The 27099-nt window shown below is 42.7% G+C and overlaps 4 protein-coding genes across 4 annotated transcripts; all 4 read right to left on the reverse strand.

Moving 5' to 3' along the window:
- Window positions 1-8063: 8063 nt before the first annotated feature.
- On the reverse strand, window positions 8064-10630 carry LOC147987972 (uncharacterized). Its single transcript, XM_087545535.1, has 3 exons — window positions 9769-10630; window positions 8874-9106; window positions 8064-8690 (listed from the first exon to the last, which is right to left on the reverse strand). Exons 1-3 carry the CDS (start codon window positions 10628-10630, stop codon window positions 8064-8066), a joined length of 1722 nt encoding a protein of 573 aa, XP_087401661.1.
- A 469-nt stretch (window positions 10631-11099) lies between these two features.
- On the reverse strand, window positions 11100-14057 carry LOC147987973 (uncharacterized). Its single transcript, XM_087542567.1, has 4 exons — window positions 13468-14057; window positions 12209-12212; window positions 12100-12114; window positions 11100-11723 (listed from the first exon to the last, which is right to left on the reverse strand). The coding sequence occupies exons 1-4, from the start codon at window positions 14055-14057 to the stop codon at window positions 11100-11102; spliced, it is 1233 nt and encodes a 410-aa protein (XP_087398693.1).
- Window positions 14058-19642: 5585 nt separating this feature from the next.
- LOC147987974 (uncharacterized) lies at window positions 19643-22208 on the reverse strand. The gene is made up of 3 exons (XM_087545534.1): window positions 21347-22208; window positions 20453-20685; window positions 19643-20269 (listed from the first exon to the last, which is right to left on the reverse strand). Exons 1-3 carry the CDS (start codon window positions 22206-22208, stop codon window positions 19643-19645), a joined length of 1722 nt encoding a protein of 573 aa, XP_087401660.1.
- A 477-nt stretch (window positions 22209-22685) lies between these two features.
- Window positions 22686-25657, reverse strand: LOC147987975 (uncharacterized). Its single transcript, XM_087542568.1, has 3 exons — window positions 25042-25657; window positions 23700-23800; window positions 22686-23309 (listed from the first exon to the last, which is right to left on the reverse strand). Exons 1-3 carry the CDS (start codon window positions 25655-25657, stop codon window positions 22686-22688), a joined length of 1341 nt encoding a protein of 446 aa, XP_087398694.1.
- Between the last annotated feature and the right edge of the window lie 1442 nt (window positions 25658-27099).

Below are 27099 nucleotides of genomic sequence, written 5' to 3' on the forward strand. Positions count from 1 at the left end.
ATGGTGGTGGTTAGTAGAACTGATCAATGCTTTATCTTGAGACTCGCTTCCATCTTTTATCCTTAGTTCAACTTCAAAATCAACCGGATACTCAGACAGAATAGCACAAGAAGGGCCAGTAAAGTGCAAAAAAGGATCCTGCAAACAACAATCATCATTATCATTACTAATGCCATGTGAAATGGTTTACCATGAGATACACACACGGAGAGAGAGAGAGAGAGAAGAAGAAGAAAAACCACCGGATCTGAATCGAATATGATTGCTTAACCATCATTGACACTTCATTTTTGTACACAAATAACAAATACAACAGCCGTGCTGTACACGTACAGCGTACAGACCTACAATGCCCACCACCCAATGCAGTGACACACTCAACTCTCAACACTCAAAAGTGTGAACCACACTAGCTTGAGGACAGGACCGGATCAGAATAGAGTACTATTATCATCACCTAGCAAGCCTTATTATTGTAATCATCACCATCATACAGCTTGCGCTCAAGACTTACCAGGTGCCATGTCCAGTTGTCCACTGGAAAGTCAAATGGTTAGCAGCATAGAACCCGGGGAATGAACCAAGAATTAATGGTCTCATTGATTGTTTGAATGTTCCTCTTGCTGCTCACCACACTACAATTGATTATATCTTCCATGGTTATTAGAAGGTAGAATGGGAGATTGACAGACACATTGGCATAGTACTTGTTGGACCAAATAGTTAAATGAAACCATTGCTTGACACCGAGCCCCTCTACTTCCTAATATGTTTTCATTTCTGTTTACTGAATTAATTTTCTTGCTAGAAATACATCAGGGGAGCAATACCCTTTTCTCTATGGTAAACGGATTAGAGAATCAATTGATCTGTCCGTAACTCTGACCCACATGTTGCATTTTAAATTCTAGGAATTTGGTGTGGATTTCTCTAATTTCTGACATGAGCACTAATTGCCCAGGAACTACTACAATGAATTTCCCCAGAGTTAAAAGTTTCCTATAAAAACTGGAATTTTGGAATGACAAGTGGTACTGAATTTCAATGACAAGCATAGATTAAAATCGCGGGAGAAACGATTTCGCGGCGGCCTCTCCCAGTAGCTATAGCGGCGGCCATAGCGGGCAATCGCGGCAAATAGCGGAGATTTTTTGGTGGGAGAGATAATTTTTGGAGGATTTTGCTGATTTCTGAGCATTTAGAGGGATATGTCAAGGATTTCGCGGCAGCAAACATAGCGTAGCGGCAAGGCTCCCGTGCAGCTATCGCGGCAATTTTGCGGGCTATTTTAATCGGTGATGACAAGTGGCTCGTTGTCTCTTAAAAAAATCTGAAGAAATGTGTTCTGTGCTCTGTGGAAGGATGGCAACATTGTTTGCTGCTTCTCTGCAATTTCTTGGTTCTTTTATTTGCATAAATCTGTACATTATCTCTTGTCATGTTTGTGGAATGGAAGTTTATATGGTTCTCTGCAATGTTGTTTTATTCAGTGCGTATACAACAACAACTTTTCTAATGTAGTATGTACAACATTTATTGCTGCTGTTTGTATTTCTACTAACTGAAAATTGCTATTCCTATTGCTAACTAACGGAAAGTTGATATTCCTATTGCTAACTAACTGAAGAACTTGTGCTTGTATTTTCTAATGGCTGAAATCATCCAAGTCTGAAGTATTTTTCTTGTTCTGTTGTGCTGGATAGATGCCTAGCAGCAATGTCTGAAGCATGTGTCTTTGTCTTATATGGTTCACTCATTGCACTAGTTGCTGAGCTTACTCAATACATTTTCCTTTCTCTGCAGCCACTAGTCAATTCTGCATGCGTATGAAGCATTTTAAGGAAGAAAAAGGAAGGAAAGCTGACTAGAAAAATAAGTTAGATGAGATAACCAGAACATGGACGAACTCTCTAACTTACTTATGTCATGGAAGCCGCCGCATCTTAATACTGGACTCCCCCAAGTCGACACCCAGCTCTTACGTCACTCCTTGTAAGGAGAAATTGCAGCATCCTGAGAAGACTCGGTTGAAGTTGGCGATGCATGCGTCCTTATGCTTCTGGAGAGGCTCGCACACATTTTGGACAAGCGATACAGTAATTCGAGCTTCTCCAATGGGATTGGCACACCGAGTTCCGTCAGAGATTGGATGCGGTAGGTCAGTCTGTGTGCCTCGTGCAACAGTAGCTCCACGGCCTCCTCATGATGAGGAACAAGGTAAGGCCAAGACACCAGAGGCATACTCCTGACATTAGGTTTAGGTGAAGCAAAACCTAGTTGTCTTCCATCAGAATGCCGCTCAAGATAAGCCTTCTTTCCAGCAATCGTATCGAGGCCCCGGGACCTGACCTGACTCCGCAGCAAATCGGTCTCCCACCTCAGGAAACCACGGTACCGATGAAGAGCTTCTCCCGAGTCTGGATTCGACCCGCTACCCGTCGGCGTCTCTTGCATCCACCGTTGATCTCCGCTGCCGCCCATCGGCGCCTCTTGCCCGCACCGTCGATCTCTGTCTCCGCCGCCGCCGCCGCCTGGGGTTTCCTTTTTTCTTTGTGGCGAATAACCTAGCAGCTTAGGGTTTCAACAACGATGTGGCCGGGCTGGGATGGTTGTATATATATGGTGCTGTCCCACCCAAGCAAGCTCAGTCCGGCCCGGTCTCTCCTCGGAGGGACTGGCCCAAGAAGAACCTATTCTTCTTCTCCACAAGTAAGTATGGCCCAGTTCTCCGCTTGCCGGCACGTCCATTGACATCCGTGTCCCTTTTTTTGCCTCGAAAAGAAAAAAAAAGTTGATTTTTTTTGTTCTGAAAAAATGCAGGTGCTTTCCTTTTTTATCCAAAAATCAAACTTCGTAAACTAGAAAAAATATCCACATTAAAAACATCGTTAGTTATGTCGTGACGTACATTTTTATATTGCATTTACTTGCTATATTTTGTTGTTCACATTCAACAAATTTATGGATATGGAGATATGCTTTAAGAATTTTTGTTAATCATTTGCGGTAGACTCGATCTTAGCATCTAAACTTTGTGCAATTGTACAGCAAACTTCTGGAAATTCAAAGAAAAGATGGTGTAAAAAAACCGATATTGGATGATAATCAAGTTGCTCACGTTTTGGACTACTTTTTTCCCTTCATCAGCCTGATTACTCAATTTCTTGTCTCTTTTACCAGTCAGATAATCAAATGGAGGAATTGTGCCAACATCAAGGTCAATTAGTTTGCTTTACACATGTGCATTATGAATGGAACATTGCTAACTATACTGTAGCTGGTAGTAGCATCTTCAAATTTGTACAGTTTGCCAGCATATTGGTTACAGTAATTTCCTCCTGTAAAAATAACCCTGAGTAATATGTATGAACCCGTGACTAAATGAGCTTGACAAACTGCTACCATTGGCTGGAGCAGCTATTCGGAGTATTGTAGTGTATATTTCCTTCTAATAGCTCACCGGTTTGACTAGAATTTTGATAAAACAGTAGCAATTCTTCTCGTAAAATATGACTATCAAGATGTGTATAGTTCACTAAGTTGACAATCAGTAGGAAATTCTACCAAGATAATACTTATTGTTAGGGTACTCTGCTTTCAGAGGTATGTAGTAAATATTGGCTCTTTGCTGTTGAAATGAACAATCTAAAATACAGGTGAAAGCTTTCTTCTTCTGTAGCATGAAATGAAAGTTATATCTGTTTTATTATGTTTTAAAAATTGCAATAGGTAGGAGATGGATGTGAAGTTGAGCCAGGTGACAAGAGGGGCACTGTAAAATTTGTTGGCCAAGCTGAATCCCTTGGACATGGATTTTGGGTTGGAGTGCAATACGATGAGCCACTTGGAAAGCACGATGGCATGTATGTTCATTCTCAAACTATGAAAGTGATGAATAGTTGATCTTTGAAGCAATAGCTCCTTGAAACAGTTTTCTTTGATTTCTCGGATGCTGCAGGGTGAAAGGCGTCCGCTTCTATGTGTGCCCTGAAGGGCATGGAGCAGTTGTCCAGCTAGAGAAAGTAAAGGTATCTGTCCTTGCTACATGACATACAATGCTTACGACCTGGCAACTGGTGCCATAATTTTGGATGGATGGGTATTATTGCCGTGGCTGAACTTGAACGGTGCTTCCTCAAATAATTGAATTTCATATATATCCTCTAGGCTTTGTTCCCTTAAAACAAATTGCGCCTTAAAACAAATGGTGCTTGATCACAATGGCGGTTTGGTTGCAATGGCAAGTTGGCAACAGCATGTTTCAGTGCACCTTAGGATGGTTTGCATGATATGGTATTATGATTGCGATGTCGGGCTTGTTGGATTGTCATGACGTTTCAATTGATGTATTGGAAGAGTTATAGAGGGGCAATTTATTCTAGCCTGCAGCAGAAACCTACCTTACATTATATAAGCAACTTAAGCCAGAGCTAAAAGCATGTGCCCCTAGTAAGATGATTGTGAACATGCATAAGGTACCAGTAGTATTTGTTATTATGGTGGAAAAAAGAACTTATCCTTCTGCAGCGTGTCAAACTTTAGTCAGCAAAGGGAGAAGGAGTTGGACTTCGACTGACTAGCAGAACTTGTCTAGTCATACTCCGCCTAAGAAGCAACCAAAGTTACTAGTCGTTCTCAACCTAAGAATGTCCATGCCCTCATTTTCCTGGGTGTTCAAAATGTCATGTTAACCTTTAAGCAGTCCTGAGTCATGGTCCCATTTTTATTTTGTGCTGTGTAAATTCTCTGAAGCGTGCCATGGAATCCAATATGTGTGTGGTCTTCAATTAGTAACATAATCTCTTCCTTATTTTTTCCTAGGCTCCTTTGTCTAAGACGCTATCTTTTGAAACCCGTTCCCTACATAATTTTCCTCATTCTCTTTCTGTGTTTTGGCTGGGAGCTACCTCTTTGATTTACCTCTTTGATTGATAATAATCTTCCGTTTCTATCATCGCTTCTCTCTCTCCCTATCGGGCTGTCCAGTCATTTTTTGATTGTGTTGGCCTGTTCAAACTAGCACTGGAAGGTTTTCATTGGGTCTTAATGATCAAAACCATTAGCCCCGGGCCATCAGTTTGTCGAGCCATTTTTGGGATCTGGGGAACATGGGAGTTTTTCCACTGTGAGAGAACCAATGGAAAAGATGACAAGAATCTGGACGGAGGCATTTTTTACACACATGTGCACATGCCAGTAACTGGACAAAAAATCGACTGTTGCTCAAAGGAAAAATAGCTGACCGTTGATTAGGCACTCCCATTTAGTTGAAAGCATCAGAGAAGCTTCCTTGACCAACACGGTAAATCAAGAAAACAGCAGTAGCAGCCACAGCAACAGGAGCTGAATATGCAACAGCAATCCGGGGATGCATGCCTAGATAGAAACTAAGTTCCTACTCACGAACCATATAACAAGCTACACCAAGTAAGAAGTGTATAACAATTAGCTCATAAGAGCCACCGTTGTATAACCACTCATCAAAAGATGCAACTCCCAAATTGAACAATAGCACCAGAGATAACATTTACTATATTTATACTACTTGGTAGTTGGTACCCTTCCAAGAATACCACATCCATTGGATTAGGTCCTGTGCCGCACATTTGTGGCTCTAGTGATTCAACGTGTTCCGCTGTCCCCTTCAATCTTGTAAGTCCTTGCCTTGGTAAGATGATTCATTATGTGTTATCTTATTCTGTAGCATTATTTAACAGTGTACTATATGTCACCCTTTGCCACCATGATGCTAGCTCTACCAGCAATATTGCTTGAAGGAGGCGTTGTAATCAACTTGATCTACACTCACGACCCCGTCTTTTCTATGCTTCTGTTTATGACAATAATGACCACCACTACATGCTTCTGTTTATGTTATCGTTTGTGATAAACTCCTTTTTGGAGTGGAGAGTAATGTGTAACCCTATTTTCTGCAGAAGCTGAATTCCAAGTTTCCCCAGATGGTGTCTTGTGTCAACTTCATACGATCTTCCATCAGAGCTTACGGTGCAATCTGCATGCTCAAAGCGAAGCCATTGATCAAGTCGAGTCCAAGGACCATTGGAAGAGGATTTCCCCCATGCCATTTGGCGTTCTACAAGAACATTGTGCTCGGAAATGACACTCCGGCCTCCTTCACTCCTGCAACCACATGTACCATGGCATCATCATGCGCTTCTTACTACCACATGTTTCCTGTAAAAAATAAGTAGTAGAGTTGTGGTGTTGCTGCCTATAACATTTTTTCTGATTCAGTTGTTCTGCAGTGGTTAGTTTGGAACAAGCATTTTGAGTGGTGGGATACTGACAGTGCTTAGTTCCAACAGTTTTGGTTTCTATTCTACCATGTGGTTGGCTGCCTCGCCATGTGCACGACTTCCATATTGGCAGAGTCCTTCTTCATGGGTGCACATTTGACAGGTACATGCACTGGTGCTTTAGCGGCTGGTGTGGTCTGGCATATACGTACAATGTTAAAGCATTTTATAGGATCGTCTTTCTTTCTAAAATTATTAGTTTCCTTTCGAGTTCGAGGGTCAAAAGATTTAGTTATTGTTGTAATGTTACTGCCAAATTCAATCTTCTAATCTCTTGACTCGGTAAGATAATTTATTATGTGTTTTTCTTATCTGCAACATTAACATGGCACCCTTTGCCGCCATGATACTGACTATGCACACATGACTTGATCTTGTCTGTGCTGATTATCATCCTAGACTCAGGGGTGCTTGCCTTTGGCCTCAACTTGTCCATCTTCCACGTGATCCAATCAACCACCGCAGTGAAGTTGAATGTTGCTGGCAACCATAAAGTAAGACCGACCATTCTGGACTATGTTTTCTCCGCTCTACATTTCTCCTCTATTTCTTTCTAAAAACCGATCCTCAATGAATGCAATTTGGTGCGCAATCATGCTTATCGGCTGTACTTTCTCCCAACAGCCCCCGAGGAGCCAAGGAATGAAACCTTGGCCACTTCCCATAGTTAGCTATATAAGCAGGAATGTAAAGTAAACCTAGAATGACTATGCGGGTCTTGAAATGTACAACAACCTATAACTGAGAGGATCCGTGTATTTTGGACCTCACTTACTCCAAAAGTCTGTGCAGACTTGGTAGAAATTAACAAGTGACACTCATTGTATGTACACTGCTTGGAAAAATAGCTAAAAAGAAGTCAGAGGATGAGCTGGATAACAGAAGGAGACAGCGAGAGAACTTCATCAGTGAACAGAGCATGCCTCGGATTTGTCCTGGTTGAGAGATTTTTATTTTTTATTTTTGCCCCACTGTTGTTTGTGCACTTTGGTTGTGTGGATTTGGTAGAGGATGCTGCCTTCACCACCTGTGCTGGCGCGATGGTCCGTCATTAGGTGGGTGGTGCGGACAGGTCACGACCCGACAAGCAGCACGAACATTGAGTGATGTTTCCATTAGATACATCCGTATCTAGGCAAATCACTTATGTGACAGAGGGAGTAATAAATATACAAGGGCAGTTTACTCCTGTCACCAACCTCTTATGTGAAAAGGAAATTATATACAACTTCAGTTGTAGAATCTGTTACGTAGATTGCATCCCAACTTGTTAATTGACTCAATTATTTTGTTTGGGCTGTGACTTGCAAGCTCGAGACCATCCTAACTAACTTGTATTTCTTCCCTGGGTAAACAAAGCACACGATCTACCATCCCTGGAGGACACCCTTCACAAGCAATGCATCAATGGTACCAGGTTGAAGATTAAATGCAGGACATCCCAATCTTACATACTTGTATTAAGCAGCTGAGCAGAATATTTGCAATGGCACACAACACAAGTAAACATAATGCCAGTACAAGCAAACTTGGCTTTCAAGGCTATTTCCTGAATGTTTCACACAACACGACTGCTCATTAACACATAAGAGTCAAATAATATAATATAGACTTCATACATACCACTTGCCGACATACAAAATATAGAGTCAATACATGCCACTTGGCAACATACAAAATAATATATATAGTTGATACATGCTACTTGCCGACATACAATTACCACTCCTGATTACAGATAGCACACTACACCTGGGTAGCGTGTCCCTCCAACAACATCTCCATCTTGTCTCTCACAACCCGGGACCATGAAACATTAATCTCCACCTCAGAACCACAGATGAAACATCTGTCCTGACTAATATTGCACCACTTGGAAGGGATGTGGACGTTATCAGAGATAGAACCAGAATCAGCATAGGCTGTTACCTCAACAGTCACTCCTTTTTCAAACTCTACTGAAACGGCGTTTCTTGACAAAGGAACATGACCATCCAAAACTACTTCGTCTTCTCTAGTAATTTTTTCAGTAGAATCAAACAGCACAACCCTCTCATGGCCAGAAACAATACAAGCAACCTGACCCCCAGAGCTAAAAGGGAACTCCCCTCCAACAACACGAACGGACAATACAGTGAGCTGGACGGTCATAGGAACGCTCTCAAACCTCAACTCTGCAGTACAGAATGGGCTATCAAAGAGTAAAGGTTGCTCACCGTCGCCGTCTGCTTCTTTATACCACTTGCTAACACACATCAACTGTGTATCATTCTGCTCATCATCTCCATCACGTACTTTCAGTTCAACTTCAGAGTCAACATAATCCCCAACTAGAATTGCTCGAGACGGGCCTGTCAAGCGCAGATAAGAGTCCTGCAGTCATTAGATTAAATCATCATTATAGTGTTTGGCTGAAGAGGAAGAAAAATAGTACTTAAAAGAACCAGTGGACAAAGAAGTATATATTACTTAAAAGAAACAGAGGACAAAGAAGTATGTATTACTTAAAAGAAGAAGAGGACAATGAAGAGAAAGTGAATATACAACAGTACATACATGTCCAGAGAGTAATTGACCCCTGATCCTCGACCGAGAGAAGAGAAGGTTGCGGTTGCGGTCCACGGTGTCTCGGCCAGCAACCACGCCATAAACAGAGAGTGGCCACTTCAGCTGCTCCGTTAGTCCAACAAGTTTGAATGAGTAGATTTGCAACGTTCTTTCAGTGACAACGGCACGGGGCAGAAGGATACCGGGTGTGCAGTGCGTAAACTGGAGAGGACTTAATGTCGCTGCAACACAAATTAAACAAAGACCATCAGTTCACTTTCATTTTGAAATGCTTCAAGAGTTAGTAGTACAAAGAGATCTCAAGCAGATACCACTTCCCCCCTGTTTTGTTGAACCGTGCAAGTGTGAATACTTGCATTTACCCAGATATTCCTCAGTCCTTATACCACATTAAAGCTGCTGCTAAGCAACTTTAGCTGGCTAATTCAATGTTAACACTTTCCTATACTATAAATATGACAATGTGAGTATCCTTGAGTTGCAGATTATTTCCTAATTTAACTGTGCCCAATTGTCCATACTCAATGGGTCTTACTTCACACTTTTTAATCAGACCAATACTATAAATAAACGACTTATTGCAGATTCAGTTTTATGTTGTAGCAAGTCCCATAGTTAACTTGCCGCTTACTGGAATTTAGTAGGTCAAGCCATATATTCATTATAGTACGGTCAGATCTTCAGACTCATTTGCATCCCGTTTGTCCATCCGCACCTTATGACACACACAGGCACTGGTGAATAATAGGACAGCGAGTGCCAGCGAAATAGTAAGTAATTTTTTTTGTCTCAGTGGTAGTATAAAAAATCATAGTAGTAAGAGCTCACCAAGATAATAATAATAGACTAAACGAATAAAGTTGAGCGTGGATATTTTACTTACTTTTATCTTCGAAGCCACCGAACCGCCCGGCCTTGCTGCCACTAGAGCGTTCCCAGATGCTACGGTGGCCTGCGAAAAATTCCAGCTCATCATCCATCCACTCTTTGAGTTGCTCCGTTTGAGATTTTGTTTGCTGCTCATCAGCAACGCGCTCCTCCTTCACCACAATCTGCTGCTTGTTCTTCTCCCTCCGCCTCCTCTGCTTCTTGCTCATCATCCTCTGCCTCTCCATCTCCCTCTCGGCCTCCCTCACCCTCTCATACTCCTCCTCTTCCTCCACCGTAAACAACATGGCCAACTCATTTTTGTAGCAGTAGGGTCTATCCAGGACATTGGAGGAGAGTTCCAAGAATTCGTTGGACAGAAAAGGCTTGCTCAGCTCATCATCATTCCTCATCTTCTTCTCCTGAGTCTGCTTCGTCTTCCTCTCCTCCTCGGCTGCCTCCTCCATTGCCGCCTTGGTAGAATTGTAGAAATCCAGCGAGATCCTCTCTAATTTGGATGCTGTGCTAACCAGCTCGTCCGCCTTGTACAAGGAGATGGGGGCATGGGAGGTCGAAAGAGAATGTGCCAAACATAGCATCCGCTGGTCCAAATCCTCGACGTCCTCCAGAACATCGAAGTCGTCTGTCAAGTATACCTCCTGCTGCTGCTGCTGTGAGTCGGACTGGAACCTGGAGGCTGGTTTGATGGTGCTCGAGTCCATCTTATGGAAGGACGAGATTGCTGCTCCAGAGATCTGATCCCTCCAGCAAGAAATCTTGGGAGTAAGAGAATCCATAAGGTCTTTCCGCTCTCTCCAGAGGGAGATGATCTCCTCCATCAGCATCTCCATGTCCGACGAGATCGACCCGCTGCTCATCGCCGCCTCTTGCCCGCACCGTCGATCTCTGTCTCCGCCGCCGCCGCCGCCTGGGGTTTCCTTTTTCTTTGTGGCAAATAACCTACCAGCTTAGGGTTTCAACAACGACCCACATTTGTTAGCTTGGCAAAGGTCACGGCTTTGTCCAAAACAAACTACATTCGTCAATTTGATTCAACCACAATTATATACTCCCCCCACTTGAAAATACTTGTCGGAGAAATGGACAACCAGACAGAGGGAGTATTACATAATAAAAGGCACCTTCCCAGCCAGTTCGACTCAACCACAGTATATATTACATAATGAAGGTACCTTCCCAGCAGGGTGTACGAATGGAACAAAAGAAAACATAGGTCTACTTAGTTTGATGACACGTTTAATCACACAACACAACATAGGTCAACTTCAAGTTAGATTACACAAGACAACAAAGTTCTAAGTTTGATCACCCCACCAAGTTGTCGAACTAACCACAGAGAGAGGGATAAGTGAAGGCATACCCCGCTGCCATGTTCCCAAGCTTGTCGCTCACAAGTAGGGACCAAGCAATGACAACCTGCAGCTTAGAATCACCAATAACACGTTCCTGACTGCTTATCTGACAATGCTTGGGACCGAATTCAAACTCAGCCTGGTGAGCAACAAGATGAGATTCTGTGTAACTTTTTATGATGATCCTCAGTGAACCTTTTGATTCCACCATAACAACATTCCTTGCCAATGGAACGTAACCTTCCAGATCTTCACAAAATTCTTCACTAGAATCAAACAACACAACTTGGCGACCTGCAGTAGACAATGAACACGCAATTTGCCCTCCAAATTCAAAAGTAGACAGCCCTCCAGTGACACGAACTGATAATATCGTGGCCTGGACAGCACTAGCAACAGTCTGGAGGTTTAACTTTGCTGAACACAGGCAGCCAAGGAAAAGAGCAGTATCAGCACAAAAATGGTGGTGGTTAGTAGAACTGATCAATGCTTTATCTTGAGACTCGCTTCCATCTTTTATCCTTAGTTCAACTTCAAAATCAACCGGATACTCAGACAGAATAGCACAAGAAGGGCCAGTCAAGTGCAAAAAAGGATCCTGCAAACAACAATCATCATTATCATTACTAATGCCTTGTGAAATGGTTTACCATGAGATACACACACGGAGAGAGAGAGAGAGAGAAGAAGAAGAAAAACCACCGGATCTGAATCGAATATGATTGCTTAACCATCATTGACACTTCATTTTTGTACACAAATAACAAATACAACAGCCGTGCTGTACACGTACAGCGTATAGACCTACAATGCCCACCACCCAATGCAGTGACACACTCAACTCTCAACACTCAAAAGTGTGAACCACACTAGCTTGAGGACAGGACCGGATCAGAATAGAGTACTATTATCATCACCTAGCAAGCCTTATTATTGTAATCATCACCATCATACAGCTTGCGCTCAAGACTTACCAGGTGCCATGTCCACTGGAAAGTCAAATGGTTAGCAGCATAGCACCCGGGGAATGAACCAGGAATTAATGGTCTCATTGATTGTTTGAATGTTCCTCTTGCTGCTCACCACACTACAATTGATTATATTTTCCATGGTTATTAGAAGGTAGAATGGGAGATTGACAGACACATTGGCATAGTACTTGTTGGACCAAATAGTTAAATGAAACCATTGCTTGACACCGAGCCCCTCTACTTCCTAATATGTTTTCATTTCTGTTTACTGAATTAATTTTCTTGCTAGAAATACATCAGGGGAGCAATACCCTTTTCTCTATGGTAAACGGATTAGAGAATCAATTGATCTGTCCGTAACTCTGACCCACATGTTGCATTTTAAATTCTAGGAATTTGGTGTGGATTTCTCTAATTTCTGACATGAGCACTAATTGCCCGGGAACTACTACAATGAATTTCCCCAGAGTTAAAAGTTTCCTATAAAAACTGGAATTTTGGAATGACAAGTGGTACTGAATTTCAATGACAAGCATAGATTAAAATCGCGGGAGAAACGATTTCGCGGCGGCCTCTCCCAGTAGCTATAGCGGCGGCCATAGCGGGCAATCGCGGCAAATAGCGGAGATTTTTTGGTGGGAGAGATAATTTTTGGAGGATTTTGCTGATTTCTGAGCATTTAGAGGGATATGTCGAGGATTTAGCGGCAGCAAACATAGCGTAGCGGCAAGGCTCCCGGGCAGGTATCGCGGCAATTTTGCGGGCTATTTTAATCGGTGATGACAAGTGGCTCGTTGTCTCTTAAAAAAATCTAAAGAAATGTGTTCTGTGCTCTGTGGAAGGATGGCAACATTGTTTGCTGCTTCTCTGCAATTTCTTGGTTCTTTTATTTGCATAAATCTGTACATTATCTCTTGTATGTTTGTGGAATGGAAGTTTATATGGTTCTCTGCAATGTTGTTTTATTCAGTGCGTATACAACAACAACTTTTCTAATGTAGCATGTACAACATTTATTGCTGCTGTTTGTATTTCTACTAACTGAAAATTGCTATTCCTATTGCTAACTAACGGAAAGCTGATATTCCTATTGCTAACTAATTGAAGAACTTGTGCTTGTATTTTCTAATGGCTGAAATCATCCAAGTCTGAAGTATTTTTCTTGTTCTGTTGTGCTGGATAGATGCCTAGCAGCAATGTCTGAAGCATGTGTCTTTGTCTTATATGGTTCACTCATTGCACTAGTTGCTGAGCTTACTCAATACATTTTCCTTTCTCTGCAGCCACTAGTCAATTCTGCATGCGTATGAAGCATTTTAAGGAAGAAAAAGGAAGGAAAGCTGACTAGAAAAATTAGTTAGATGAGATAACCAGAACATGGACGAACTCTCTAACTTACTTATGTCATGGAAGCCGCCACATCTTAATACTGGACTCCCCCAAGTCGACACCCAGCTCTTACGTCGCTCCTTGTAAGGAGAAATTGCAGCATCCTGAGAATACTCGGTTGAAGTTGGCGATGCATGCGTCCTTATGCTTCTGGAGAGGCTCGCACACATTTTGGACAAGCGATACAGTAATTCGAGCTTCTCCAATGGGATTGGCACACCGAGTTCCGTCAGAGATTGGATGCGGTAGGTCAGTCTGTGTGCCTCGTGCAAGAGTAGCTCCACGGCCTCCTCATGATGAGGAACAAGGTAAGGCCAAGACACTAGAGGCATACTCCTGACATTAGGTTGAGGTGAAGCAAAACCTAGTTGTCTTCCATCAGAATGCCGCTCAAGATAAGCCTTCTTTCCAGCAATCGTATCGAGGCCCCGGGACCTGACCTGACTCCGCAGCAAATCGGTCTCCCACCTCAGGAAACCACGGTACCGACGAAGAGATTCTCCCGAGTCTGGATTCGACCCGCTGCCCGTTGGCGTCTCTTGCATCCACCGTTGATCTCCGCTGCCGCCCATCGGCGCCTCTTGCCCGCACCGTCGATCTCTGTCTCCGCCGCCGCCGCCGCCTGGGGTTTCCTTTTTTCTTTGTGGCGAATAACCTAGCAGCTTAGGGTTTCAACAACGATGTGGCCGGGCTGGGATGGTTGTATATATATGGTGCTGTCCCACCCAAGCAAGCTCAGTCCGGCCCGGTCTCTCCTCGGAGGGACTGGCCCAAGAAGAACCTATTCTTCTTCTCCACAAGTAAGTATGGCCCAGTTCTCCGCTTGCCGGCACGTCCATTGACATCCGTGCCCCTTTTTTTGCCTCGAAAAGAAAAAAAAGATGATTTTTTTTTTGTTCTGAAAAAAATGCAGGTGCTTTCCTTTTTTATCCAAAAATCAAACTTCGTAAACTAGAAAAAATATCCACATTAAAAACATCGTTAGTTATGTCGTGACGTACATTTTTCTATTGCATTTACTTGATATATTTTGTTGTTCACATTCAACAAATTTATGGATATGGCGATATGCTTTGAGAATTTTTGTTAATCATTTGCGGTAGACTTGATCTTAGCATCTAAACTTTGTGCAATTATACAGCAAACTTCTGGAAATTCAAAGAAAAGATGGTGTAAAAAAACCTATATTGGATGATAATCAAGTTGCTCACGTTTTGGACTACTTTTTTCCCTTCATCAGCCTGATTACTCAATTTCTTGTCTCTTTTACCAGTCAGATAATCAAATGGAGGAATTGTGCCAACATCAAGGTCAATTAGTTTGCTTTACACATGTGCATTATGAATGGAACATTGCTAACTATACTGTAGCTGGTAGTAGCATCTTCAAATTTGTACAGTTTGCCAGCATATTGGTTACAGTAATTTCCTCCTGTAAAAATAACCCTGAGTAATATGTATGAACCCGTGACTAAATGAGCTTGACAAACTGCTACCATTGGCTGGAGCAGCTATTCGGAGTATTGCAGTGTATATTTCCTTCTAATAGCTCACCGGTTTGACTAGAATTTTGATAAAACAGTAGCAATTCTTCTCGTAAAATATGACTATCAAGATGTGTATAGTTCACTAAGTTGACAATCAGTAGGAAATTCTACCAAGATAATACTTATTGTTAGGGTACTCTGCTTTCAGAGGTATGTAGTAAATATTGGCTCTTTGCTGTTGAAATGAACAATCTAAAATACAGGTGAAAGCTTTCTTCTTCTGTAGCATGAAATGAAAGTTATATCTGTTTTATTATGTTTTAAAAATTGCAATAGGTAGGAGATGGATGTGAAGTTGAGCCAGGTGACAAGAGGGGCACTGTAAAATTTGTTGGCCAAGCTGAATCCCTTGGACATGGATTTTGGGTTGGAGTGCAATACGATGAGCCACTCGGAAAGCACGATGGCATGTATGTTCATTCTCAAACTATGAAAGTGATGAATAGTTGATCTTTGAAGCAATAGCTCCTTGAAACAGTTTTCTTTGATTTCTCGGATGCTGCAGGGTGAAAGGCGTCCGCTTCTATGTGTGCCCTGAAGGGCATGGAGCAGTTGTCCAGCTAGAGAAAGTAAAGGTATCTGTCCTTGCTACATGACATACAATGCTTACGACCTGGCAACTGGTGCCATAATTTTGGATGGATGGGTATTATTGCCGTGGCTGAACTTGAACGGTGCTTCCTCAAATAATTGAATTTCATATATATCCTCTAGGCTTTGTTCCCTTAAAACAAATTGCGCCTTAAAACAAATGGTGCTTGATCACAATGGCGGTTTGGTTGCAGTGGCAAGTTGGCAACAGCATGTTTTAGTGTACCTTAGGATGGTTTGCATGATATGGTATTATGATTGCGATGTCGGGCTTGTTGGATTGTCATGACGTTTCAATTGATGTATTGGAAGAGTTACAGAGGGGCAATTTATTCTAGCCTGCAGCAGAAACCTACCTTACATTATATAAGCAACTTAAGCCAGAGCTAAAAGCATGTGCCCCTAGTAAGATGATTGTGAACATGCATAAGGTACCAGTAGTATTTGTTATTATGGTGGAAAAAAGAACTTATCCTTCTGCAGCGTGTCAAACTTTAGTCAGCAAAGGGAGAAGGAGTTGGACTTCGACTGACTAGCAGAACTTGTCTAGTCATACTCCGCCTAAGAAGCAACCAAAGTTACTAGTCGTTCTCAACCTAAGAATGTCCATGCCCTCATTTTCCTGGGTGTTCAAAATGTCATGTTAACCTTTAAGCAGTCCTGAGTCATGGTCCCATTTTTATTTTGTGCTGTGTAAATTCTCTGAAGCGTGCCATGGAATCCAATATGTGTGTGGTCTTCAATCAGTAACATAATCTCTTCCTTATTTTTTCCTAGGCTCCTTTGTCTAAGACGCTATCTTTTGAAACCCGTTCCCTACATAATTTTCCTCATTCGCTTTCTGTGTTTTGGCTGGGAGCTACCTCTTTGATTTACCTCTTTGATTGATAATAATCTTCCGTTTCTATCATCGCTTCTCTCTCTCCCTATCGGGCTGTCCAGTCATTTTTTGATTGTGTTGGCCTGTTCAAACTAGCACTGGAAGGTTTTCATTGGGTCTTAATGATCAAAACCATTAGCCCCGGGCCATCAGTTTGTCGAGCCATTTTTGGGATCTGGGGAACATGGGAGTTTTTCCACTGTGAGAGAACCAATGGAAAAGATGACAAGAATCTGGACGGAGGCATTTTTTACACACATGTGCACATGCCAGTAACTGGACAAAAAATCGACTGTTGCTCAAAGGAAAAATAGCTGACTGTTGATTAGGCACTCCCATTTAGTTGAAAGCATCAGAGAAGCTTCCTTGACCAACACGGTAAATCAAGAAAACAGCAGTAGCAGCGACAGCAACAGGAGCTGAATATGCAACAGCAATCCGGGGATGCATGCCTAGATAGAAACTAAGTTCCTACTCACGAACCATATAACAAGCTACACCAAGTAAGAAGTGTATAACAATTAGCTCATAAGAGCCACTGTTGTATAACAACTCATCAACAGATGCAACTCCCAAATTGAACAATAGCACCAGAGATAACATTTACTATATTTATACTACTTGGTAGTTGGTACCCTTCCAATAATAGCACATCCATTGGATTAGGTCCTCTGCCGCACATTTGTGGCTCTAGTGATTCAACGTGTTCCGCTGTCCCCTTCAATCTTGTAAGTCCTTGCCTTGGTACGATGATTCATTGTGTGTTATCTTATTCTGCAGCATTATTTAACAGTGTACTATATGTCACCCTTTGCCACCATGATGCTAGCTCTACCAGCAATATTGCTTGAAGGAGGCGTTGTAATCAACTTGATCTACACTCACGACCCCGTCTTTTCTATGCTTCTGTTTATGACAATAATGACCACCACTACATGCTTTTGTTTATGTTATCGTTTGTGATAAACTCCTTTTTGGAGTGGAGAGTAATGTGTAACCCTATTTTCTGCAGAAGCTGAATTCCAAGTTTCCCTAGATGGTGTCTTGTGTCAACTTCATACGATCTTCCATCAGAGCTTACGGTGCAATCTGCATGCTCAAAGCGAAGCCATTGATCAAGTCGAGTCCAAGGACCATTGGAAGAGGATTTCCCCCATGCCATTTGGCGTTCTACAAGAACATTGTGCTCGGAAATGACACTCCGGCCTCCTTCACTCCTGCAACCACATGTACCATGGCATCATCATGCGCTTCTTACTACCACATGTTTCCTGTAAAAAATAAGTAGTATAGTTGTGGTGTTGCTGCCTATAAAATTTTTTCTGATTCAGTTGTTCTGCAGTGGTTAGTTTGGAACAAGCATTTTGAGTGGTGGGATACTGACAGTGCTTAGTTCCAACAGTTTTGGTTTCTATTCTACCATGTGGTTGGCTGCCTCGCCATGTGTACGACTTCCATATTGGCAGAGTCCTTCTTCATGGGTGCACATTTGACAGGTACATGCACTGGTGCTTTAGCGGCTGGTGTGGTCTGGCATATACGTACAATGTTAAAGCATTTTATAGGATCGTCTTTCTTTCTAAAATTATTAGTTTCCTTTCGAGTTCGAGGGTCAAAAGATTTAGTTATTGTTGTAATGTTACTGCCAAATTCAATCTTCTAATCTCTTGACTCGGTAAGATAATTTATTATGTGTTTTTCTTATCTGCAACATTAACATGGCACCCTTTGCCGCCATGATACTGACTATGCACACATGACTTGATCTTGTCTGTGCTGATTATCATCCTAGACTCAGGGGTGCTTGCCTTTGGCCTCAACTTGTCCATCTTCCACGTGATCCAATCAACCACCGCAGTGAAGTTGAATGTTGCTGGCAACCATAAAGTAAGACCGACCATTCTGGACTATGTTTTCTGTGGCTCTACGTTTCTCCTCTATTTCTTTCTAAAAACCGATCCTCAATGAATGCAATTTGGTGCGCAATCATGCTCGTCGGCTCTACTTTCTCCCAACAGCCCCCGAGGAGCCAAGGAACGAAACCTTGGCTACTTCCCATAGTTAGCTATATAAGCAGGAATGTAAAGTAAACCTAGAATGACTATGCGGGTTTTGAAATGTACAACAACCTATAGCTGAGAGGATCCGTGTATTTTGGACCTCACTTACTCCAAAAGTCTGTGTAGACTTGGTAGAAATTAACAAGTGACACTCATTGTATGTACACTGCTTGGATAAATAGCTAAAAAGAAGTCAGAGGATGAGCTGGATAACAGAAGGAGACAGCGAGAGAACTTCATCAGTGAACAGAGCATGCCTCGGCTTTGTCCTAGTTGAGAGATTTTTATTTTTTATTTTTGCCCCACTGTTGTTTGGGCACTTTGGCTGTGTGGATTTGGTAGAGGATGCTGCCTTCACCACCTATGCTGGCGCGATGGTCCGTCATTAGGTGGGTGGTGCGGACAGGTCACGACCCGACAAGCAGCATGAACATTGAGTGATGTTTCCATTAGATACATCCGTATCTAGGCAAATCTCTTATGTGACAGAGGGAGTAATAAATATACAAGGGCAGTTTACTCCTGTCACCAACCTCTTATGTGAAAAGGAAATTATATACAACTTCAGTTGCAGAATCTGTTACGTAGATTGCATCCCAACTTGTTAATTGACTCAATTATTTTGTTTGGGCTGTGACTTGCAAGCTCGAGACCATCCTAACTAACTTGTATTTCTTCCCTGGCTAAACAAAGCACACGATCTACCATCCCTGGAGGACACCCTTCACAAGCAATGCATCAATGGTACCAGGTTGAAGATTAAATGCAGGACATCCCAATCTTACATACTTGTATTAAGCAGCTGAGCAGAATATTTGCAATGGCACACAACACAAGTAAACATAATGCCAGTACAAGCAAACTTGGCTTTCAAGGCTATTTCCTGAATGTTTCACACAACACGACTGCTCATTAACACATAAGAGTCAAATAATATAATATAGACTTCAAACATACCACTTGCCGACATACAAAATATAGAGTCAATACATGACACTTGGCAACATACAAAATAATATATATAGTTGATACATGCTACTTGCCGACATACAATTACCACTCCTTATTACAGATAGCACACTACACCTGGGTAGCGTATCCCTCCAACAACATCTTCATCTTGTCTCTCACAACCCGGGACCATGCAACGGTAATCTCCACCTCAGAACCACAGATGAAACATCTATCCTGACTAATGTTGCACCACTTGGAAGGGAAGTGGACGTTATCAGAGATAGAACCAGAATCAGCATAGGCTGTTACCTCAACAGTCACTCCTTTTTCGAACTCTACTGAAACGGCGTTTCTTGACAAAGGAACATGACCATCCAAAACTACTTCGTCTTCTCTAGTAATTTTTTCAGTAGAATCAAACAGCACAACCCTCTCATGGCCAGAAACAATACAAGCAACCTGACCCCCAGAGCTAAAAGGGAACTCCCCTCCAACAACACGAACGGACAATACAGTGAGCTGGACGGTCATAGGAACGCTCTCAAACCTCAACTCTGCAGTACAGAATGGGCTATCGAAGAGTAAAGGTTGCTCACCGTCGCCGTCTGCTTCTTTATACCGCTTGCTAACACACATCAACTGTGTATCATTCTGCTCATCATCTCCATCACGTACTTTCAGTTCAACTTCAAAGTCAACATAATCCCCAACTAGAATTGCTCGAAACGGGCCTATCAAGCGCAGATAAGAGTCCTGCAGTCATTAGATTAAATCATCATTATAGTGTTTGGCTGAAGAGGAAGAAAAATAGTACTTAAAAGAACCAGAGGACAAAGAAGTATATATTACTTAAAAGAAACAGAGGACAAAGAAGTATGTATTACTTAAAAGAAGAAGAGGACAATGAAGAGAAAGTGAATATACAACAGTACATACATGTCCAGAGAGTAATTGACCCCTGATCCTCGACCGAGAGAAGAGAAGGTTGCGGTTGCGGTCCACGGTGTCTCGGGCAGCAACCACGCCATAAACAGAGAGTGGCCACTTCAGCTGCTCCGTTAGTCCAACAAGTTTGAATGAGTAGATTTGCAACGTTCTTTCAGTGACAACGGCACGGGGTAGAAGGATACCGGGTGTGCAGTGCGTAAACTGGAGAGGACTTAATGTCGCTGCAACACAAATTAAACAAAGACCATCAGTTCACTTTCATTTTGAAATGCTTCAAGAGTTAGTAGTACAAAGAGATCTCAAGCAGATACCACTTCCCCCCTGTTTTGTTGAACCGTGCAAGTGTGAATACTTGCATTTACCCAGATATTCCTCAGTCCTTATACCACATTAAAGCTGCTGCTAAGCAACTTTAGCTGGCTAATTCAATTTTAACACTTTCCTATACTATAAATATGACAATGTGAGTATCCTTGAGTTGCAGATTATTTCCTAATTTAACTGTGCCCAATTGTTCATACTCAATGGGTCTTACTTCACACTTTTTAATCAGACCAATACTATAAATAAACGACTTATTGCAGATTCAGTTTTATGTTGTAGCAAGTCCCATAGTTAACTTGCCGCTTACTGGAATTTAGTAGGTCAAGCCATATATTCATTATAGTATGGTCAGATCTTCAGACTCATTTGCATCCCGTTTGTCCATCCGCACCTTATGACACACACAGGCACTGGTGAATAATAGGACAGCAAGTGCCAGCGAAATAGTAAGTAATTTTTTTGTCTCAGTGGTAGTATAAAAAATCATAGTAGTAAGAGCTCACCAAGATAATAATAATAGACTAAACGAATAAAGTTGAGCGTGGATATTTTACTTACTTTTATCTTCGAAGCCACCGAACCGCCCGGCCTTGCTGCCACTAGAGCGTTCCCAGATGCTACGGTGGCCTGCGAAAAATTCCAGCTCATCATCCATCCACTCTTTGAGTTGCTCCGTTTGAGATTTTGTTTGCTGCTCATCAGCAACGCGCTCCTCCTTCACCACAATCTGCTGCTTGTTCTTCTCCCTCCGCCTCCTCTGCTTCTTGCTCATCATCCTCTGCCTCTCCATCTCCCTCTCGGCCTCCCTCACCCTCTCATACTCCTCCTCTTCCTCCACCGTAAACAACATGGCCAACTCATTTTTGTAGCAGTAGGGTCTATCCAGGACATTGGAGGAGAGTTCCAAGAATTCGTTGGACAGAAAAGGCTTGCTCAGCTCATCATCATTCCTCATCTTCTTCTCCTGAGTCTGCTTCGTCTTCCTCTCCTCCTCGGCTGCCTCCTCCATTGCCGCCTTGGTAGAATTGTAGAAATCCAGCGAGATCCTCTCTAATTTGGATGCTGTGCTAACCAGCTCGTCCGCCTTGTACAAGGAGATGGGGGCATGGGAGGTCGAAAGAGAATGTGCCAAACATAGCATCCGCTGGTCCAAATCCTCGACGTCCTCCAGAACATCGAAGTCGTCTGTCAAGTATACCTCCTGCTGCTGCTGCTGTGAGTCGGACTGGAACCTGGAGGCTGGTTTGATGGTGCTCGAGTCCATCTTATGGAAGGACGAGATTGCTGCTCCAGAGATCTGATCCCTCCAGCAAGAAATCTTGGGAGTAAGAGAATCCATAAGGTCTTTCCGCTCTCTCCGCAGGGAGATGATCTCCTCCATCAGCATCTCCATGTCCGACGAGATCGACCCGCTGCTCATCGCCGCCTCTTGCCCGCACCGTCGATCTCTGTCTCCGCCGCCGCCGCGCCGCCGCCGCCTGGGGTTTCCTTTTTCTTTGTGGCGAATAACCTAGCAGCTTAGGGTTTCAACAACGACCCACATTTGTTAGCTTGGCAAAGGTCACGGCTTTGTCCAAAACAAACTACATTCGTCAATTTGATTCAACCACAATTATATACTCCCTCCACTTGAAAATACTTGTCGTAGAAATGGACAACCAGACAGAGGGAGTATTACATAATAAAAGGCACCTTCCCAGCCAGTTCGACTCAACCACAGTATATATTACATAATGAAGGTACCTTCCCAGCAGGGTGTACGAATGGAACAAAAGAAAACATAGGTCTACTTAGTTTGATGACACGTTTAATCACACAACACAACATAGGTCAACTTCAAGTTAGATTACACAAGACAACAAAGTTCTAAGTTTGATCACCCCACCAAGTTGTCGAACTAACCACAGAGAGAGGGATAAGTGAAGGCATACCCCGCTGCCATGTTCCCAAGCTTGTCGCTCACAAGTAGGGACCAAGCAATGACAACCTGCAGCTTAGAATCACCAATAACACGTTCCTGACTGCTTATCTGACAATGCTTGGGACCGAATTCAAATTCAGCCTGGTGAGCAACAAGATGAGATTCTGTGTAACTTTTTATGATGATCCTCAGTGAACCTTTTGATTCCACCATAAGAACATTCCTTGCCAATGGAACGTAACCTTCCAGATCTTCACAAAATTCTTCACTAGAATCAAACAACACAACTTGGCGACCTGCAGTAGACAATGAACACGCAATTTGCCCTCCAAATTCAAAAGTAGACAGCCCTCCAGTGACACGAACTGATAATATCGTGGCCTGGACAGCACTAGCAACAGTCTGGAGGTTTAACTTTGCTGAACACAGGCAGCCAAGGAAAAGAGCAGTATCAGCACAAAAATGGTGGTGGTTAGTAGAACTGATCAATGCTTTATCTTGAGACTCGCTTCCATCTTTTATCCTTAGTTCAACTTCAAAATCAACCGGATACTCAGACAGAATAGCACAAGAAGGGCCAGTCAAGTGCAAAAAAGGATCCTGCAAACAACAATCATCATTATCATTACTAATGCCATGTGAAATGGTTTACCATGAGATACACACACGGAGAGAGAGAGAGAGAGAGAGAGAGAAGAAGAAGAAGAAGAAAAACCACTGGATCTGAATCGAATATGATTGCTTAACCATCATTGACACTTCATTTTTGTACATAAATAACAAATACAACAGCCGTGCTATACACGTACAGCGTACAGACCTACAATGCCCACCACCCAATGCAGTGACACACTCAACTCTCAACACTCAAAAGTGTGAACCACACTAGCTTGAGGACAGGACCGGATCAGAATAGAGTACTATTATCATCACCTAGCAAGCCTTATTATTGTAATCATCACCATCATACAGCTTGCGCTCAAGACTTACCAGGTGCCATGTCCACTGGAAAGTCAAATGGTTAGCAGCATAGAACCCGGGGAATGAACCAGGAATTAATGGTCTCATTGATTGTTTGAATGTTCCTCTTGCTGCTCACCACACTACAATTGATTATATCTTCCATGGTTATTAGAAGGTAGAATGGGAGATTGACAGACACATTGGCATAGTACTTGTTGGACCAAATAGTTAAATGAAACCATTGCTTGACACCGAGCCCCTCTACTTCCTAATATGTTTTCATTTCTGTTTACTGAATTAATTTTCTTGCTAGAAATACATCAGGGGAGCAATACCCTTTTCTCTATGGTAAACGGATTAGAGAATCAATTGATCTGTCCGTAACTCTGACCCACATGTTGCATTTTAAATTCTAGGAATTTGGTGTGGATTTCTCTAATTTCTGACATGAGCACTAATTGCCCGGGAACTACTACAATGAATTTCCCCAGAGTTAAAAGTTTCCTATAAAAACTGGAATTTTGGAATGACAAGTGGTACTGAATTTCAATGACAAGCATAGATTAAAATCGCGGGAGAAATGATTTCGCGGCGGCCTCTCCCAGTAGCTATAGCGGCGGCCATAGCAGGCAATCGCGGCAAATAGCGGAGATTTTTTGGTGGGAGAGATAATTTTTGGAGGATTTTGCTGATTTCTGAGCATTTAGAGGGATATGTCGAGGATTTCGCGGCAGCAAACATAGCGTAGCGGCAAGGCTCCCGGGCAGCTATCGCGGCAATTTTGCGGGCTATTTTAATCGGTGATGACAAGTGGCTCGTTGTCTCTTAAAAAATCTGAAGAAATGTGTTCTGTGCTCTGTGGAAGGATGGCAACATTGTTTGCTGCTTCTCTGCAATTTCTTGGTTCTTTTATTTGCATAAATCTGTACATTATCTCTTGTCATGTTTGTGGAATGGAAGTTTATATGGTTCTCTGCAATGTTGTTTTATTCAGTGCGTATACAACAACAACTTTTCTAATGTAGTATGTACAACATTTATTGCTGCTGTTTGTATTTCTACTAACTGAAAATTGCTATTCCTATTGCTAACTAACGGAAAGCTGATATTCCTATTGCTAACTAACTGAAGAACTTGTGCTTGTATTTTCTAATGGCTGAAATCATCCAAGTCTGAAGTATTTTTCTTGTTCTGTTGTGCTGGATAGATGCCTAGCAGCAATGTCTGAAGCATGTGTCTTTGTCTTATATGGTTCACTCATTGCACTAGTTGCTGAGCTTACTCAATACATTTTCCTTTCTCTGCAGCCACTAGTCAATTCTGCATGCGTATGAAGCATTTTAAGGAAGAAAAAGGAAGGAAAGCTGACTAGAAAAATTAGTTAGATGAGATAACCAGAACATGGACGAACTCTCTAACTTACTTATGTCATGGAAGCCGCCGCATCTTAATACTGGACTCCCCCAAGTCGACACCCAGCTCTTACGTCGCTCCTTGTAAGGAGAAATTGCAGCATCCTGAGAAGACTCGGTTGAAGTTGGCGATGCATGCGTCCTTATGCTTCTGGAGAGGCTCGCACACATTTTGGACAAGCGATACAGTAATTCGAGCTTCTCTAATGGGATTGGCACACCGAGTTCCGTCAGAGATTGGATGCAGTAGGTCGGTCTGTGTGCCTCGTGCAAGAGTAGCTCCACGGCCTCCTGATGATGAGGAACAAGGTAAGGCCAAGACACCAGAGGCATACTCCCGAAATTAGGTTGAGGTGAAGCAAAACCTAGTTGTATTCCATCAGAATGCCGCTCAAGATAAGCCTTCTTTCCAGCAATCGTATCGAGCCCCCGGGACCTGACCTGACTCCGCAGCAAATCGGACTCCCACCTCAGGAAACCACGGTACCAACGAAGAGCTTCTCCTGAGTCTTGATTCGACCCGCTGCCCGTCGGCGTCCCTTGCATCCACCGTTGATCTCCGCTGCCGCCCATTGGCGCCTCTTGCCCGCACCGTCGATCTCTGTCTCCGCCGCCGCCGCCGCCTGGGGTTTCCTTTTTTCTTTGTGGCGAATAACCTAGCAGCTTAGGGTTTCAACAACGATGTGGCCGGGCTGGGATGGTTGTATATATATGGTGCTGTCCCACCCAAGCAAGCTCAGTCCGGCCCGGTCTCTCCTCGGAGGGACTGGCCCAAGAAGAACCTATTCTTCTTCTCCACAAGTAAGTATGGCCCAGTTCTCCGCTTGCCGGCCCGTCCATTAACATCCATGCCTTTGCTAAAAAAAATTTGCTCTACTAAAAAAAAGATGCTTTTTGTTCTGAAATAAATACAGGTGCTTTCCTGTTTTCTCCAAAAATCAAACTTCGTAAACTAGAAAATATATATATACACATTAAAAACATCGTTAGTTATGTCGTGAGATACATTTTTCTATTGTATTTACTTTGCTATATTTTGTTGTTGGCATTCCCCATGGCATCACTTATCGTAACTCTTTTGTACCCACGGATTCCCGCAGCCATGCAATGGGGTCCACATGTCTTCTCTTCTACACTCGTGTTGAACTGTTACGTGATTTAAGTAACATTGTGTTCCGGGGATTGACAACGGACCCCCAACCACGGCGCCCATGGAACTACTACAGAGTCGTGCCTTGGGGTTAACATATCTTCTCTTCTATATTCATGTTGAATCGTCATGTAATTTACATAAGATTTGTGTTTTGCCCCCAACACTACTACAAAACCAAACACAAGTGACTACTCATCACTAACTGGACTATGACCATGCGTCAGTGATGAGGGTCATCACTGGAGGGACAACGCGGACGCGTTAGTGATAAGCCTCTGCAGGACTTCCAAGACAGTTAACATAGATCGTTAGAATTAGGTATGTATGTGTTATTGCCCTCCTCAACTATAGCAAGGTCGATTGTTCATCACAGACTAATGTCAAAATGTACCGTCAGTGCTGCTACTACTTTGTTATCATTGGCTACCCCTAGTGGCTTGTCATTGATGTTTGTTCAAACTTCGTTCTCTTTTTTCCACGGCGAGAAACATGTGAAGTAGAGTATTGACGCATTCATGACTCCTTGATTACCATCGCCATCGTCTGGCCACCGGTGTGTGGGTTCACGACGAGCATGCATTGAACCGGCGATGATTCCCACGACAACGACAAGTCGGCTCTCAATGTGCATTTCCATCACAAAGCACCTCTTTCCATGGCAAGAAAAATCGATCTAGTTGGCCTAACTAAACCAAAGATTCGAAGAAAAATACGAGCCTATTAGTAATCATGCATATATGAGATCAAACAAGACTCCAATAATATTCATGGATAAAAACTGATCATAAACTCAAAATTCATCGGATCCCAGCAAACACACCGGAAAACTCATTACATCAAATAGATCTCCAAGAGACTATTG

This window comes from Triticum urartu, chromosome 2A (genome assembly GCF_056163025.1).
Source record: "Triticum urartu cultivar PI428250 chromosome 2A, HENAU_Tu73, whole genome shotgun sequence".
NCBI lineage: Eukaryota > Viridiplantae > Streptophyta > Magnoliopsida > Poales > Poaceae > Triticum > Triticum urartu.

Excerpts from the sequence above, each read along its gene's own strand:
- LOC147987972 (XM_087545535.1), bottom strand. The coding sequence starts at position 10,630 with ATGAGCAGCGGGTCGATCTCGTCGGACATGGAGATGCTGATGGAGGAG. Across the intron at positions 9,107-9,768 it reads CGGTGGCTTCGAAGATAAAA|CGACATTAAGTCCTCTCCAG; the intron begins GTAAGTAAAATA and ends TTTGTGTTGCAG. Across the intron at positions 8,691-8,873 it reads GTCAATTACTCTCTGGACAT|GACTCTTATCTGCGCTTGAC; the intron begins GTATGTACTGTT and ends TAATGACTGCAG.
- LOC147987973 (XM_087542567.1), bottom strand. The coding sequence starts at position 14,057 with ATGGGCGGCAGCGGAGATCAACGGTGGATGCAAGAGACGCCAACGGGC.
- LOC147987974 (XM_087545534.1), bottom strand. The coding sequence starts at position 22,208 with ATGAGCAGCGGGTCGATCTCGTCGGACATGGAGATGCTGATGGAGGAG. Across the intron at positions 20,686-21,346 it reads CGGTGGCTTCGAAGATAAAA|CGACATTAAGTCCTCTCCAG; the intron begins GTAAGTAAAATA and ends TTTGTGTTGCAG. Across the intron at positions 20,270-20,452 it reads GTCAATTACTCTCTGGACAT|GACTCTTATCTGCGCTTGAT; the intron begins GTATGTACTGTT and ends TAATGACTGCAG.
- LOC147987975 (XM_087542568.1), bottom strand. The coding sequence starts at position 25,657 with ATGGGCGGCAGCGGAGATCAACGGTGGATGCAAGGGACGCCGACGGGC. Across the intron at positions 23,801-25,041 it reads TCATCTAACTAATTTTTCTA|CAAGAGGAACATTCAAACAA; the intron begins GTCAGCTTTCCT and ends TGTGGTGAGCAG. Across the intron at positions 23,310-23,699 it reads TCCAGTGGACATGGCACCTG|GATCCTTTTTTGCACTTGAC; the intron begins GTAAGTCTTGAG and ends TGTTGTTTGCAG.